Source organism: Neolamprologus multifasciatus, chromosome 2, assembly GCF_963576455.1.
Source record: "Neolamprologus multifasciatus chromosome 2, fNeoMul1.2, whole genome shotgun sequence".
Taxonomy (NCBI): domain Eukaryota; kingdom Metazoa; phylum Chordata; class Actinopteri; order Cichliformes; family Cichlidae; genus Neolamprologus; species Neolamprologus multifasciatus.
This window is the reverse complement of record NC_140440.1, coordinates 29,559,300-29,572,193: the sequence shown is the minus strand read 5'-3', so window position 1 is coordinate 29,572,193 and position 12,894 is coordinate 29,559,300. Positions and strand designations below refer to the sequence as shown.

Here is a 12,894-nt window from a genome sequence, read left to right as displayed (position 1 = left end):
CTTCAGGAAACATGGAGCAAGGAAACACACTGCAGTGATCGAGGATGCGACAAAGGACCAGAGGAAGATGTAAACAGTTTACACACATGGTAATGAGGTGAGGGTTAAATAAGTGGGAGACACAGCAGTTAAACTAGACATGGTGAAAATGAGACAAATAACTAACAAAAAAAATGACAAAGTGATATAAGATGAAACACAGAGATGGGATTTGACCAGATACGGGAAAATAAGGCAACCAAGGAATACAATATGAACCAAAACCAAGAACAGAATTAGAGGGAAGAACCAAATGCAAAGAAACACAATCAGGAAACATTATTTTAAAAAAGCCCAAAGCTCGGAACTGGGTACTTGACTCAGGAACCCGAATACATGGACAACTGTTCAAAGAACTGCAAAAGTTAAAAGAAGACATATTGAATTCATGGAAAGCTTTCTTTTTTAATATTTAGTAATTGTTTGGGAGGTTTCCCAGTTGACTCCCTCCTGCTTGGCAGCTCTTCGTCTAGTGAAACTCCCACAGGCTGTGGGAACATTGATGTTCAGTGTGTGAACTCATAGGCAGCCTCTCTCTCGTTCCTTGTTTCCACTTAAAATTATTTATTCATTCAGTCTTGCTTTTCTGTTCAGGAAGAAGGCTTTGCCGTCCAGCAGGCTCAGGTTTTCACGTGCTGGTTAATAGAAGCTGGCACTGCTGTGTAACAGCACTGCACATGATGTTTGTCAATTATGGATGTGATAGGTTCGCTTTCCTGTTGACTGCAGCCCTGCACTCTCAACCATTCGACTGAATTCTTTTGCAGGGTAAATATCCAGCACGCAGTGGGAGGAAATTAATCGGCTCCATCCTTCTGAAATTCTTCCCCCATACATTTCATTTCCTTCCGGCCTCCTTTGACGTCAGGGTGTGAGTCTCGGTTCATCCTCTGCAAATACCACGTGTGAAGGTGAACGTCAGCAAACACGACGACAAAACGCAAACTAAAACGCCAACTCATTCGGGCCAACACGCAGGCTTATTCAAGACAAGCATAGACAGCCACGTGGAGGATACTGTCAGGGAGAGAGACGTGCCGGAGCGATGGGTTTCAGACAAAGACTGAGTGACAGCAAATTAAAAAGATGCAAACACACAAAAGAGAGGAATAAAAGCAGAGGCAGCAGAAGTTAGATAGAGAGTTGGGGGAGAATGAGTGGGCACACATCATCGAAGTCTGACGATCAGAGAAATTCTGGCTGTTAATGGCCTGGTTCCTGCACCGGAAAAACACTAAATATGTCCCATGACCACCCAGGCAGCTGCTTTCAGCCATGGAGGGCAACCGCCCACAGTTCTGCCATGAAATTGGGACTTGAGAATATGGGAAGGGTAATTACATTGGTCACGATGAAAGTTTTTCTGCAGGTGGTTATCAGTGGCAGGAAAAAGCTGAGGGGAGTAATTTAATACTGCTATCTCATCTCCTCTAACAGTAGTGTGAAACTGTGACATGCAGTAAAAAGTCCTTTTACATAACCAAAGCTCAAAACTGCCTCTAAAGTAGTTTTGTCACAGTTATACTGTGAAATACTTTCTGACCTGGTAACTGACTGCATCTAGACATATTGTAGATGTATTTCCTTTGAACATAACAGCAGAGACATTTCTTATAATAATGAAAGTAATTAAGAAAACACATGAATACTCTATAAATGGAGTTTTTTTTTAAAAAAAAAAACCTTAAACTTACAAAAAATCCTTATTTTCTCTCTTTCTTGCAGTCAAAAGAAGTATAAAGTATTACTTCTCAGTTCAGTATTCAACAGCAAATTTTAATGAGACATACATTCACCAGTCATTTTATTAGGTACTTCAGAAAGGCCTTAATTCTTTGTGACATAAATTCAACAAGGTGCTAAAAACATTCATCAGAGATTGTGGTGCATATGCACACAACAGCATCACATAGTTGCTGCAGATTTATGAGCTCTGCATGCATTAATACACTGATTCTGGCTTGGATAACGTGATATCGATTCATTAAAATCCTGAATTGATTTTTAAATATAAATTTATTTTGCCCGAAACGCCTGAATCTCAGGTTAAACCTCACGAAATTTCTACAACCACCAAACAGCTAAAACAGTCAATGAGAGCAGGTTCACGGATTCTACACAAAGACGTAAACACAAAACGCGGACCCAAGGCATCCAAATCAGTGAGATGTCACCTTTCTCACCCGAAGGCCTGTACGCAGACGCGGACACGCCGTGGGCGCTGAAAGCCGACAGCTCACGGATTTTGAAGCGTCGACGGGCGCTTTGTGTTTACGTCCTTTTTGCGCTAGATTCTGAAGCTTCAGGTTTAATCTCTCTCCAAACAATATTGACTGAACCAGCAGCCAAAGACGATCCAAACTACTTTTTTCACATAAACATCGTCACCCACTCCTACTTATTACCCACCAGTGTTTTATCCTCAGTTACTTTGACACAAAGGAACCAGCTGTGATGCTTACACCTTTAATAAAGTCTCACAAGTGTCAGGTTTCTTTTTATAGATATAAAAATATAGAAATGTACTGATAAGTGATCAGAATTATAATATTTCTGACTGTCTGAGGCAAAATTTCCCCGATTCGAATCGAATAGAATAAATTCGGGACCTTGTGAATCGGAATCGAATCGATTCTAGAAATCAGTGATGATACCCAGCCCTACCTCTGCCTATTAATAGGTTATTGCATTAAAAAAAACAACCTTGTAATAAATCTCGAATGCTTTATTTTTTATTTACAATATTTTACAACAACTTTAATTTATGAAGCCACGTAGAATCTTACCTAAACACTATAAAATGTTCCTAGTTACAGGCTCCAATATTTTTCAAGGTTTATTATGGAGGTGGCTGTGGAGGTGTAGGAAGACAGGGACATCTATATATCAGAACAACAATCCCTGGCTCCTCAAATCTACATGTTGAAGTTTCTTGATGTATATCTGTGAGTGAGTGTCTGAATGTTAGACAAGGCACTAATACATAGAAAAAAGGTGTTTGTAATGATGGGTGTAGTATATGTGCTTAAAAGTACAGGTTCATTTGCAATTTCTACAAGTTTTGATTCTGTTAGCTAAAAACTCTGGGGAAAACAAAAATTGCTAATTGAAAAGTAACAAAATGTCTGACTCACCTATTAACACTTTGGAGGCCTCTAAATTTATTAGAAAATATTCATGGTATGAAGTAAAATTTTGCATTGATCTATAAAGTTTTAGTAAAGAAACAAATTTGCTGACTCTGAGGATTTTTCCACGAATGACCCAGTAACAAAATCCACCTACCAGCATCTCTGAAGCTCTATAATTTAATACTATTATTTGTTTTAAATAAATGTAAAAGCATGTGAAAATTGCTCGTTGATATTTTTTATTGAGTTTTTACTGAGTTTTCGCCTCTGAGCAGTTGCCAGGCAACAAGTAGACTCCAGGAAGTGCCTGGGCCTGGTCAAAGAAAAATACTCTGACATATATCGCTCTGTAAAGCAGTAAACACACATTTATACAGTGTTTCTAAGAATCAAACATACCAGATATGATGTTCTTACTAGTGATCTTAAAAAGTGCAGGTTTTATTCCTCAAACTTTTTAAAATATTACACACCTTTTCCCCTCTTTTCAGTCTTTGAACTAAGCTACTTCACAGAGCTATCTGGGAGTAGTGTCAATGTTCCCATCTAACTTCCCTTCAGCTCAAGAACAAACTTTTTCACAGCTGATATTTAGAATTTTTATTCCAGTAAGGGGAGATTCTTCCTTTTTTTTGTATGTGCTTTGGCGCACGTTCTCACTGGGAACTGAGCCAGCATTGGCACACCTGCGGAGAAAGGAGGACAGGTAACACCAGGTGTCATGTAAAGCGGTCAGTAATTGTTTATTTAGTGGAGAAAAAGGTTCAAACAAACTTCTCAGTACTTTTAAGGTTCAGAGAACCAGATCACTGGGAACCGGGGGGAATAGGTTATGTCCCTGGTGGGTAAAGTCAATTATAATAAAATGGTTTTCCTTTAGAGTCAGCAGGTGTCAATATCACAAAGTAAAGATGTATTAAGGCTACTTTTAAACAATTTTGAAACAATGAGAGAGATTCTTCACAAGTGGAAAACATCCAATGTTCCCAGCAGAAAGACGGAACTAGCATAGTTTGTTTGTTTTAGTCTCAATAAACACATTCTAGAAAAATGCATAGTTTTATCTTAATATTATATTATTTGTACCATATTTGTAACATATGACTCATTTATTTGTTATCAAACGTCAGTTATTGGCTTACATTTTTATGTGTGAGGATCACAGGACTAATTTGACTTGTGCAGATTTTTCAGATATTCAGTATTTTTTTTTGTGGTACCTTTTTTTTGTTATAAAAAAAAAAAAGACAGTATTTGTTGTGTAAAATGCAATTTTTAAAAAACTGATTTTGTCACTTTTCAGTGAATCTGAACTACAACCAGAAGCAACAATCACATATTTTAATATTAAAATAAAAACGAGGCGACCTGTGAAAGTTGTGAATAGTTATTGACATGGAGGCCAACCACGAAGTGTGAAGTTGGAGGCAACTCAGCTAAACTTCTTTTTGTGTGCACATGTTGCTGTTTATACACGTGCACGTGTCCTTGCACTAGCAAACAGATGCGTGAGTGTGTGCATCATCATCATTATCATTAGCATGGTGAGAGTATCTGTTGAGGGGGTGTGCTGATTCCGGGACACATCACATATTCATCCCTGGTGTGCTCCCGGTTCTGCCCTGAATCATACCTCAGCCCCTCCTTCCAAACCCCCGCACACACGCACACACACACACATCTCAAGAGCTTATTCATTCATCTCACTGTATATGTAATGTGACCTGATATAGCTGCCTTCTGCACATGTTGAGAAAAGTGACTGGCTTAACATAGCCAAGGCTGGATACCTTGAACACACACTGCGTCTAATACACACAGTTATACAGATAATAAATATCCCTTCTATAAACAAATGTCCTCACTTTTGCACGAGTCCCTCATTTTACTGGATGGAATATTCCATGCAAAGCCCTTATTCAATAGGTTATCAATTTCAGACTTGCTGAAAGACTTGTTGCATTATATAACTGTATGTCTTATGCTTTGCTACTCAGGTTTCTGCTCTCTGCTTTCATCTGATTAAGTGTTCGTGTAAATTCATTATTGATTTTTTTGTTCTTTCGCATCATCCTTAGAGAGCACTTAGAGTGAGATTAGAGCAAAGACAAGAACAAAGAAAACTCCCACTCACTTCTGTGTAATTATTTCTTTATTTTTTTAATAAAGCAAAGCACTTCCATAACAGTTTTTTAATTTTTCATCAAAAAAACAGACTCTAACGAATGTCACAGTATCGCTCATGTTCTGTTCTGAAACTCACAGTCATCATCGAGGTTTGGTTTCAGATTTAACATGTGGGGCTGACGTGGACCGTATGTCACAGTTAGGTTTCATTGGTCGTAAACAACATACATACACTTTCCCATAAACACATACTGGGGTTAGAAAGGTTCTGCTTATAAAGAGAAGAGATGGTTCAGAGTGTAAATGCTGCATGCAGTTTTAAAATACAGTTCTTGGTCATTTTTTGTGTGTGTATGAAGGATTTTTTTTTCAGATTTCAGGTTAGAAAAAAGCACATACAGACATGTAAAATAATAAAAAAAAACAATATCAGGTATAAGTGTAATAAAATAGGACTTCTGGACTTCCACACAACATGCATACAGGCACTCACTTTTCTAAGATAGATGAAGATCCGTCTCTTCCAGACTTTTCTAGACTCTCTTATCTACATTACTTAAGTTTCACTCACACAACCACAACAGAAAATTGAAACACACACACACAAATCAGTTATAACTCCATGTCTGGGATATCGAAAACTTTTAGATTTATAAAGGGCAAAGTGATAATAGTGGAATTCAAGAGGCGCATATTTTATTTGCTTGCCATCCTTTTACAGTCTAAGCATCTCTTCTATCTTCACAAACAGCTGTTTACTACGATCAAAGTACAAATCCACCTAGTCTAAGATACAGTGTGCTGGATGTATATGTACAGTGATGGTGTGTGGTATGTACAGATGGTTTGCTGGCATCTCTTGGATCAAACAAGGTTTTGAATCTGAAGGAGGGAGGTTAGTCACTCCTGGTTGCATTGAAGTGAACACCTCAAACTGCTTTACTTCTCTCCTCCTAGATCTCTCTTGTTAATCCACATCTTTGTCCTACTTCTGGTAATGCCAAATAATCTTCCTTTAATAATGTTAGTGATAATTGAATGGTGAGTACTAGTTAATATAGAAAACAGCTGGATAGTTTTACAACGCCTGCGTTGTTTACAGCTGTGATAGAAAAAAAGACATGTGGAGACCCCACCAGCTAACTTGGTAGTTTTCTGCCTTTGTGTTGTCACTGTCATTCAGCTCTGATGTCATCCTAAGCCTGTACTACGAAAGATCAGGTATTTCACGATCAATTGTGTCTGGCTCTACATCAGCTCAACTGACCTGGCACTTTTAAGCAGCTCCCTGCTGCCTTGCCTGTCTCCTGCTTCAGTGTAGCACCCCTTGCATGTTGAGGAGGCAACTGAAAGGACTCAAGATCCAGGTTTTTGTTAGTATTAGAAAGAGGAGAGGGAGAAATCAGAGAAAGAAACAGGTCGAGAGGAGAAAGGAGTTCAGCTGAAAAGGAAATGGAGGGAGAATACGAATATGGTGAGAGTGAGGAGGTGGAGTGGGCGTGGAGTGATGGCTAGGGAGGAGAATGAGGGGAAGGCTTGGTCGTCATAGCTTGGAGCACAGTCCAGCTCAACACAGCGGACAGAGGAATCTTCATTGCCATAGTTGGTCCAGTATTCTTCTTGGTCGAGTTTGGGGAGGGCTGCCTCGTCAGCTGACAGTTCATACTTGGAGGGGAACTGAGGCTTGACCGCAGGGAAAGGGAATGACTTCACTGTTTCTGAGCTCTTCTGGTACAAGGACTTTGATTTGGATTCGGGTTTGTTCTTGGAGAACCACCAGCGGGTCTTGGTACTGAAGGTGGTTGTGGTGGATCCAGCCAGAGAGCCGGGGTCAGGAAGAGGGCAGAGAGCGAAATCCATTTCTCGGAGGAATCGGAGGTCCTGACCACGACGTGTAGATGGGGAAGTGCACACAAGGTCAGATGAGGAGATGCGGGCCTCGCGGAACCACTCCCAAAGGGGACGTGCCTCACAGCCACAGGACCAGGGGTTACCATTGAGGCGGAGGAACTGGATGTCTTGGACATCTTTCATGGTCTGTCCTGGTAGCTCAGCCAGGGAGTTGTTGAACAGGTAGAGGATGGTAAGACGGCCAAGGTCACGAAAGGCCTTGCGGTTGACCTGCCTGATGCGATTGTCATGCAGAAGGAGACGGTCCAGGTTGACCAGACCCCTGAACACATTTTCAGTGAGGGTACGGATACGGTTCCCATGCAGGAACAGATGGGTGAGGTTGACCAGATCAGAGAAAAGGTCATCATGCAGAAAATGGAGTTGATTTTCCTGCAGCAAAGTCAAAATGCAACATTTAGTGCCGGGAAAAAAGTGAAAAGTAAAACTATAGACTGCATATAAAAGATACACATAGTCTCCAATGCAGAAGTGACTTAAGCTTGCAATCTGTTTAGTGGTCAGCAGGGGGCGACTCTGCTGGTTCAATTCTCAGCTCATTAGACACTTTTGTGATGAGTTTGTGGTTTCAGTCACTAGTTTAATGTCTTACCAAGCAAACCATGATGTTCACATTACAAATTATAATCCCACTAAGACTAAAATAAATGATGATGGATTGTATATAAAAAAAAAAGGCTACTTTGTGATTGCATGTTGCTGTCTTAAAAAACTTGAAACTAATGATTAACATCACAATGTTTACATCTATCTTTGATATACAGTCTATGAGAAAGACTAAAGCAGCTGGGTATGGTGGTTTTTGTTAAAGACTGCATACAACAGATTCAAGTCCTACAAGAAAAGGTCAAAGCTGATTTTGAATCCTGAAATCTAGAAATGATTGGAAGCTCACACAATGTGTGACACAAAAGCCGCCTTTAATGAATTAATGAACATCCAACATTTCTCTTTGAGTCAGCGATCAATATGGGCAGTAAAAATAAATAAATAAAAGAATATCTCACCTCCCTCTGATTGCAGTTATAATTTATGCACACGTGAGAAGTGATGTGTTTGAAAGTAGCTTTATAACACTGAGAAGTGACCTGCATTGTCTGAGTCACACTGAATGTGGGATGTGTTCTCTTTAATTCCCTCAGAAGGCTTCTTGGCAGGCAGTTATTGTCTTATTGGAAGAGAGTTTAAATTCAGGAACAGATGAGATCTCACTGTTAGCTGCCAAAAACTGACAGCAACCAAAAAAATAATGCACATGGCATCTCTGCAAGCTAATTTTCAATGCATTAAAATGAAATCACTGCCTGTTATATTATATCTCTACTTTTTAAAAAAAAAAAAGAAACTATTTGGATCTACTGTACTGGTTTTGAAGTGATTTAAAAAGATGACTTTAGGTTTTCTTTTTCACTTATTTTAAATAAAATTAACTTAAGGATGAATATGAAGTGTTGTAGTAATTTTCCCGCCTTCTAGAAGTGGTGATTGTATCACCATCCTTGCCATCTATATTTGTTTTTTAAGTTTGGATTGATATTACTTCCTCTGACTTGCAGATACACTTGCTGAAAGTAAATGTGTGGACATGTGTTTTGTTTTTTCTTTTACAATTTATATTATTAGAAGATCTGTCAACTACCCACTTACATTGATCATTATCTGCATTCAGTTTATAGTAATTAAATAAATCTATTGTCCTATTGTAAATCTATCCTTATACGATAGTTTCAGTGTTTTTTAACTGCCCAGTGGTTCTAATTTTCTTTGTAGATATACATTTCTGCATCTTTTTATTTTTACAACTTATTATTGTTTGCATATAAATGCCTGTGGTGTGTGCAACTCAGTGGACCTATTTATAAGTGACGCTTCAACACGTGCAATATGAAAGCATCAACGTGCGTGTGGGTGTGCAGCCTGTGCAAGCTTTAAATCAATTCTACAACACAACTAAACGTAGTAATTTTGCATACCCTTGATCATACCCATGTATTACTATCCAACATCTTACTGTGAACGTACTGGTCATCTTTTAGGTGTGTGTGTGTGTGTGTGTGTGTGTGTGTGAATGTTGTCTTTACCTGCAGATAGAGAAATTGCAGGCTGTACAGCTTGTGGAAGAGATCATGGGGGAGAGTGGCCAGCTTGCAACGATGCATATGCAGGCTCTGCAGCTTCTCCAAGCCCCTGAAGGCTCCACCTTCCAAGTGGCGCAGTGAAGGGTTGTCACCCAGATCCAGCTCTTCCAGTACCCTGAGGTTACTGAAGGCTCCGGCCTCAATCCATGTGATGTTGTTGCCATATAGCCAAAGCACCTGCAGAGGAATTCAACAGGACAGCAAAGAAAAAGAAAAATAATGGCATGAGAGAGGAAAAATACATTTCTGCCCATAATTTCTATAAATAGTGTTGTCACTCTGCTCACTTGTGTCTCAAAGCCAAAAGAGTCTGCGCGAAGCTCTGTGATGCGGTTGTTCTGGAGGAAAACACGTTGTGAGTTGTAGGGCACACCGGCCGGCACTATGGTGAGGTTCTGGGACTGGCAGCTGACCGTCATGGGCGTAGGGTAACACACACACAGCTTGGGGCATGCTGTGACCCCACCCGGCTTCACCACCACCAGCCACAGAATCAGCCATAGGGTTAGTCCACCTGGAAAGAGAAGAAAAAGGCAATGTTAGCATGAGAAAGCTGCAGGAGTAGCGGCTTGGAAAAACATGCACATTGTGTGTGAGAAAGAGTGACTGGCAAAGAAAAAGAGATTGGTTTCAGCTTTAGGTACCATTTCTTTTTCTTTTTGTCTGTCTGTCAAAACTTTTGTTTTGTTGTCAGTGATTCCTTTTAACATCGCTGTGCTCTTACCCGTGACCTGTTGATGGATTCAGAACCTTAGGCTTCATATATAATTCAGCAGCTTACATTACAAAAATCAATCACCCATTCATATCCACCTTATCACTTTACCTAAGTATCAGTGGATTTTGTGACATGGTTACATAACCGTGGATTTCAGCAGTTTAGACTATAAATTAGCCACAAATCAAGAATCAAAATATATTTAAGAGGCAGAAACGAGAAGCACATTGCCTCCCTGTTACATTAACCCTGTTTTCTACTTCTCAGGCTGTTTCAACCAAAAGGATGTTTCCGCTGAAAGGTTGTCTACGCGGAGGGCACGCGTAAAACTAGTAACCAAACCCGGATCAGTTTCGGTTCTTATGATTAATTTAGCAGCTTCTTGGCATCGCTCAGATTACGGTGCACAAAAAAGTGGGCAAGGCGGGAAAAGTACATGCGTTAAATATTAACGAGATTCCTTTTTATCTATTGTGCGCAAGATTTTCCAGCGTCTCACCCCTTGACCTCTTAACAAGTTGGACTATTAGCCGCGCTGGACGCTGAGAGACAACTGGAACCAGAGCTCTGGAGTCAAATAGAGCATATGTCTTTCATATTTACACTAACGTTAAAGTAACGAATTGTGCACGCAAAAGTCATGCTTTTATCTCTCCATGCGTAAAACAGTATGGAGAGCATTTCTTTGATCACGTGTAAAAAATAACTTTTTAAGCAGATCACAAAATCTGTACCCCAGAGTGAGCTTCCCTGACACGTTTCTTTAACTCTCATAATATGTAGCTGACATATACAGTTTAGATTCATAGTAAAATAATTAGAAAACAGTCAGACTGACTGCGCGTAAATCGAAGTCTACACTTTGTTTTTCTGTCTAACAAAGGCTGCTTAAACCCAAAATGACAGGACAATATTCCCTGAAAACACTAAAAAAACAAACTGAAACGTGTTCAAAGGTAAGTAAAAAGGTGTCAGCTATAAGCACATGAATGCACCTGTAGAATCTGCAGATGCAAAATGGTGAGGAACTTACCCTTGTACTTGCGGGCGCTGGAGCCCCTCACGGTGCGACGAGTTTCCATCTCGAACCAAAGCCGAAAGCGAGTTAGCCTGCACGGCGTGGAAGTGCCTGCTTGATGCTATCTCTGCTAAGGTTCAGCTCTGGTGACCGAGTCACTGCGGCTTCAGGCAGTGACGTACCGGAGTCCCGAGGAGCTTTTTATCCCCGTGGCCGGTCTTCGCCCACTGCCGTGGGTAGCGGAGGATCCTCTACGTCAGCCTGGGAGGAGGAGTAAGAGTTACCGGAGGAAGCGACTAGAAAGGCAATGGCAAAGCTTGCCACTGTCATCTTGGCGGCAGACCTCCACTGGCTGTCAAAAGAAAAATATTATAATTCAACATTAATCATTTATTATGCTGTGATAATGAAACACAACATAAACTAGAAATTTTATAATCTGTTTTTATAATTCGTTACATTTTCTTTCTGAGCATGTATTAAATATTCTAACCTTTCCCCAACGTTTAATACAAATATCCAGTATTTAGTTTAACTTGCAATAATTTCTTTGTTTATCGTTTAAGACAACTCGCAGTGTGGGAGGATTGGAGGTGGATGGAGGTGACAAAAACTAATTACTGGGAAAAAAGTAAGAATTATTGCTGCATGACTACTGCACATTAAACGAATTTGTATGTAGCCTCGTGGCACATGTACTCTGGGGAGGTGGAGGTGGGAAAACTCATCTGGCCTTAAAGCCAAGTTATCGTTTCTCTTCTTCGGTGTAGGCCAGGCTGGAAAGAAGCCGATAGACGCCTACAGTTCAGAATAACAGATGAACATGAAAGGGAAACCCAGCGGTGGAGCGAAATCATCTACCACAGTATATGACCTGGTTATATTAGTGTGAAAGGGAGAGATAACACCACTGACAAATCGTAGTAGTACAACACCTGCACATCAGGCTGCATTTATTCACACCAATCCTCTTTGTAAATGTCACATTTACCAAAGCAATGCATTATTAATCCTCCAGTGGACTGATGAAATGTGGATTTTCTTTGCGCTGTGGATGTGAATAAAGATGATGGGATGACTACCAGTAACAATGACACAGAGTACTCATTTGACTGAATAGGTCCCATAAGTCGCATCCTTGAGCCAATTTGGCTGCAGAACAAATGATTTGCTAGAAAAGGCGCGATGCAGCGCGCACGGGCGGGACGTGGGATGGATGACAAGGGACATGGAGTTTCGTTTTGTTTTGTTTTTTTCCATGTGAAATTAACTGTGTCAGGGCAGGGGTGGGCAGAGTTTACTCACAAGTGAGTCCTTCTTTCGTGGCACGGGTCAAGCCCAGGTTCAGCATGATGCGCATCATCTGTTCCCCAATGAACACACGCTCACCAAAACCTGCTCCTTGAAGGTCATTTGTAACTCCAAGCTGTGAGCGAAGCGCAGGCAATAAAAGCCGTCTGGAGTCACACGATTTCTTGGCGTCGGTATAGTGATTGGGGGAGGCAGCTCAACAAGGAGGCATTAGTGGCCTCAGCGGGGGTCTGTGGAATAGATAAGGTCGCGTGTGTGTGTGCACATGTAATGCACACGGGGTATTCTTGGCCTCAGGGTGAGTGGGGGAGGCAGCCAGCTCACCAACAAGTGTCCACCTTCAAGTGTGTGTCTGTTTGCCCACCTGCATGTGGGCGACTCTTGGTGCCCCTTCTACAATAATGATCTAGTATCCAGGCTGAGACAAGTTTTGATTCATCCTTGTGTGTGTGCATTTACATCGGCGCTTACCTGAGACTTACCTGAGTATGTGTGTGTGAG

General features: G+C 40.7%; 1 protein-coding gene across 1 annotated transcript; it reads right to left on the bottom strand.

Annotated features, from left to right (window-relative positions):
* Window positions 1-5,276: 5,276 nt before the first annotated feature.
* Window positions 5,277-11,311, bottom strand: rtn4rl2b (reticulon 4 receptor-like 2b). Its single transcript, XM_085169711.1, has 4 exons — window positions 11,098-11,311; window positions 9,634-9,860; window positions 9,290-9,523; window positions 5,277-7,580 (listed from the first exon to the last, which is right to left on the bottom strand). Exons 1-4 carry the CDS (start codon window positions 11,144-11,146, stop codon window positions 6,735-6,737), a joined length of 1,356 nt encoding a protein of 451 aa, XP_085025837.1. The 5' UTR covers window positions 11,147-11,311; the 3' UTR covers window positions 5,277-6,734.
* Between the last annotated feature and the right edge of the window lie 1,583 nt (window positions 11,312-12,894).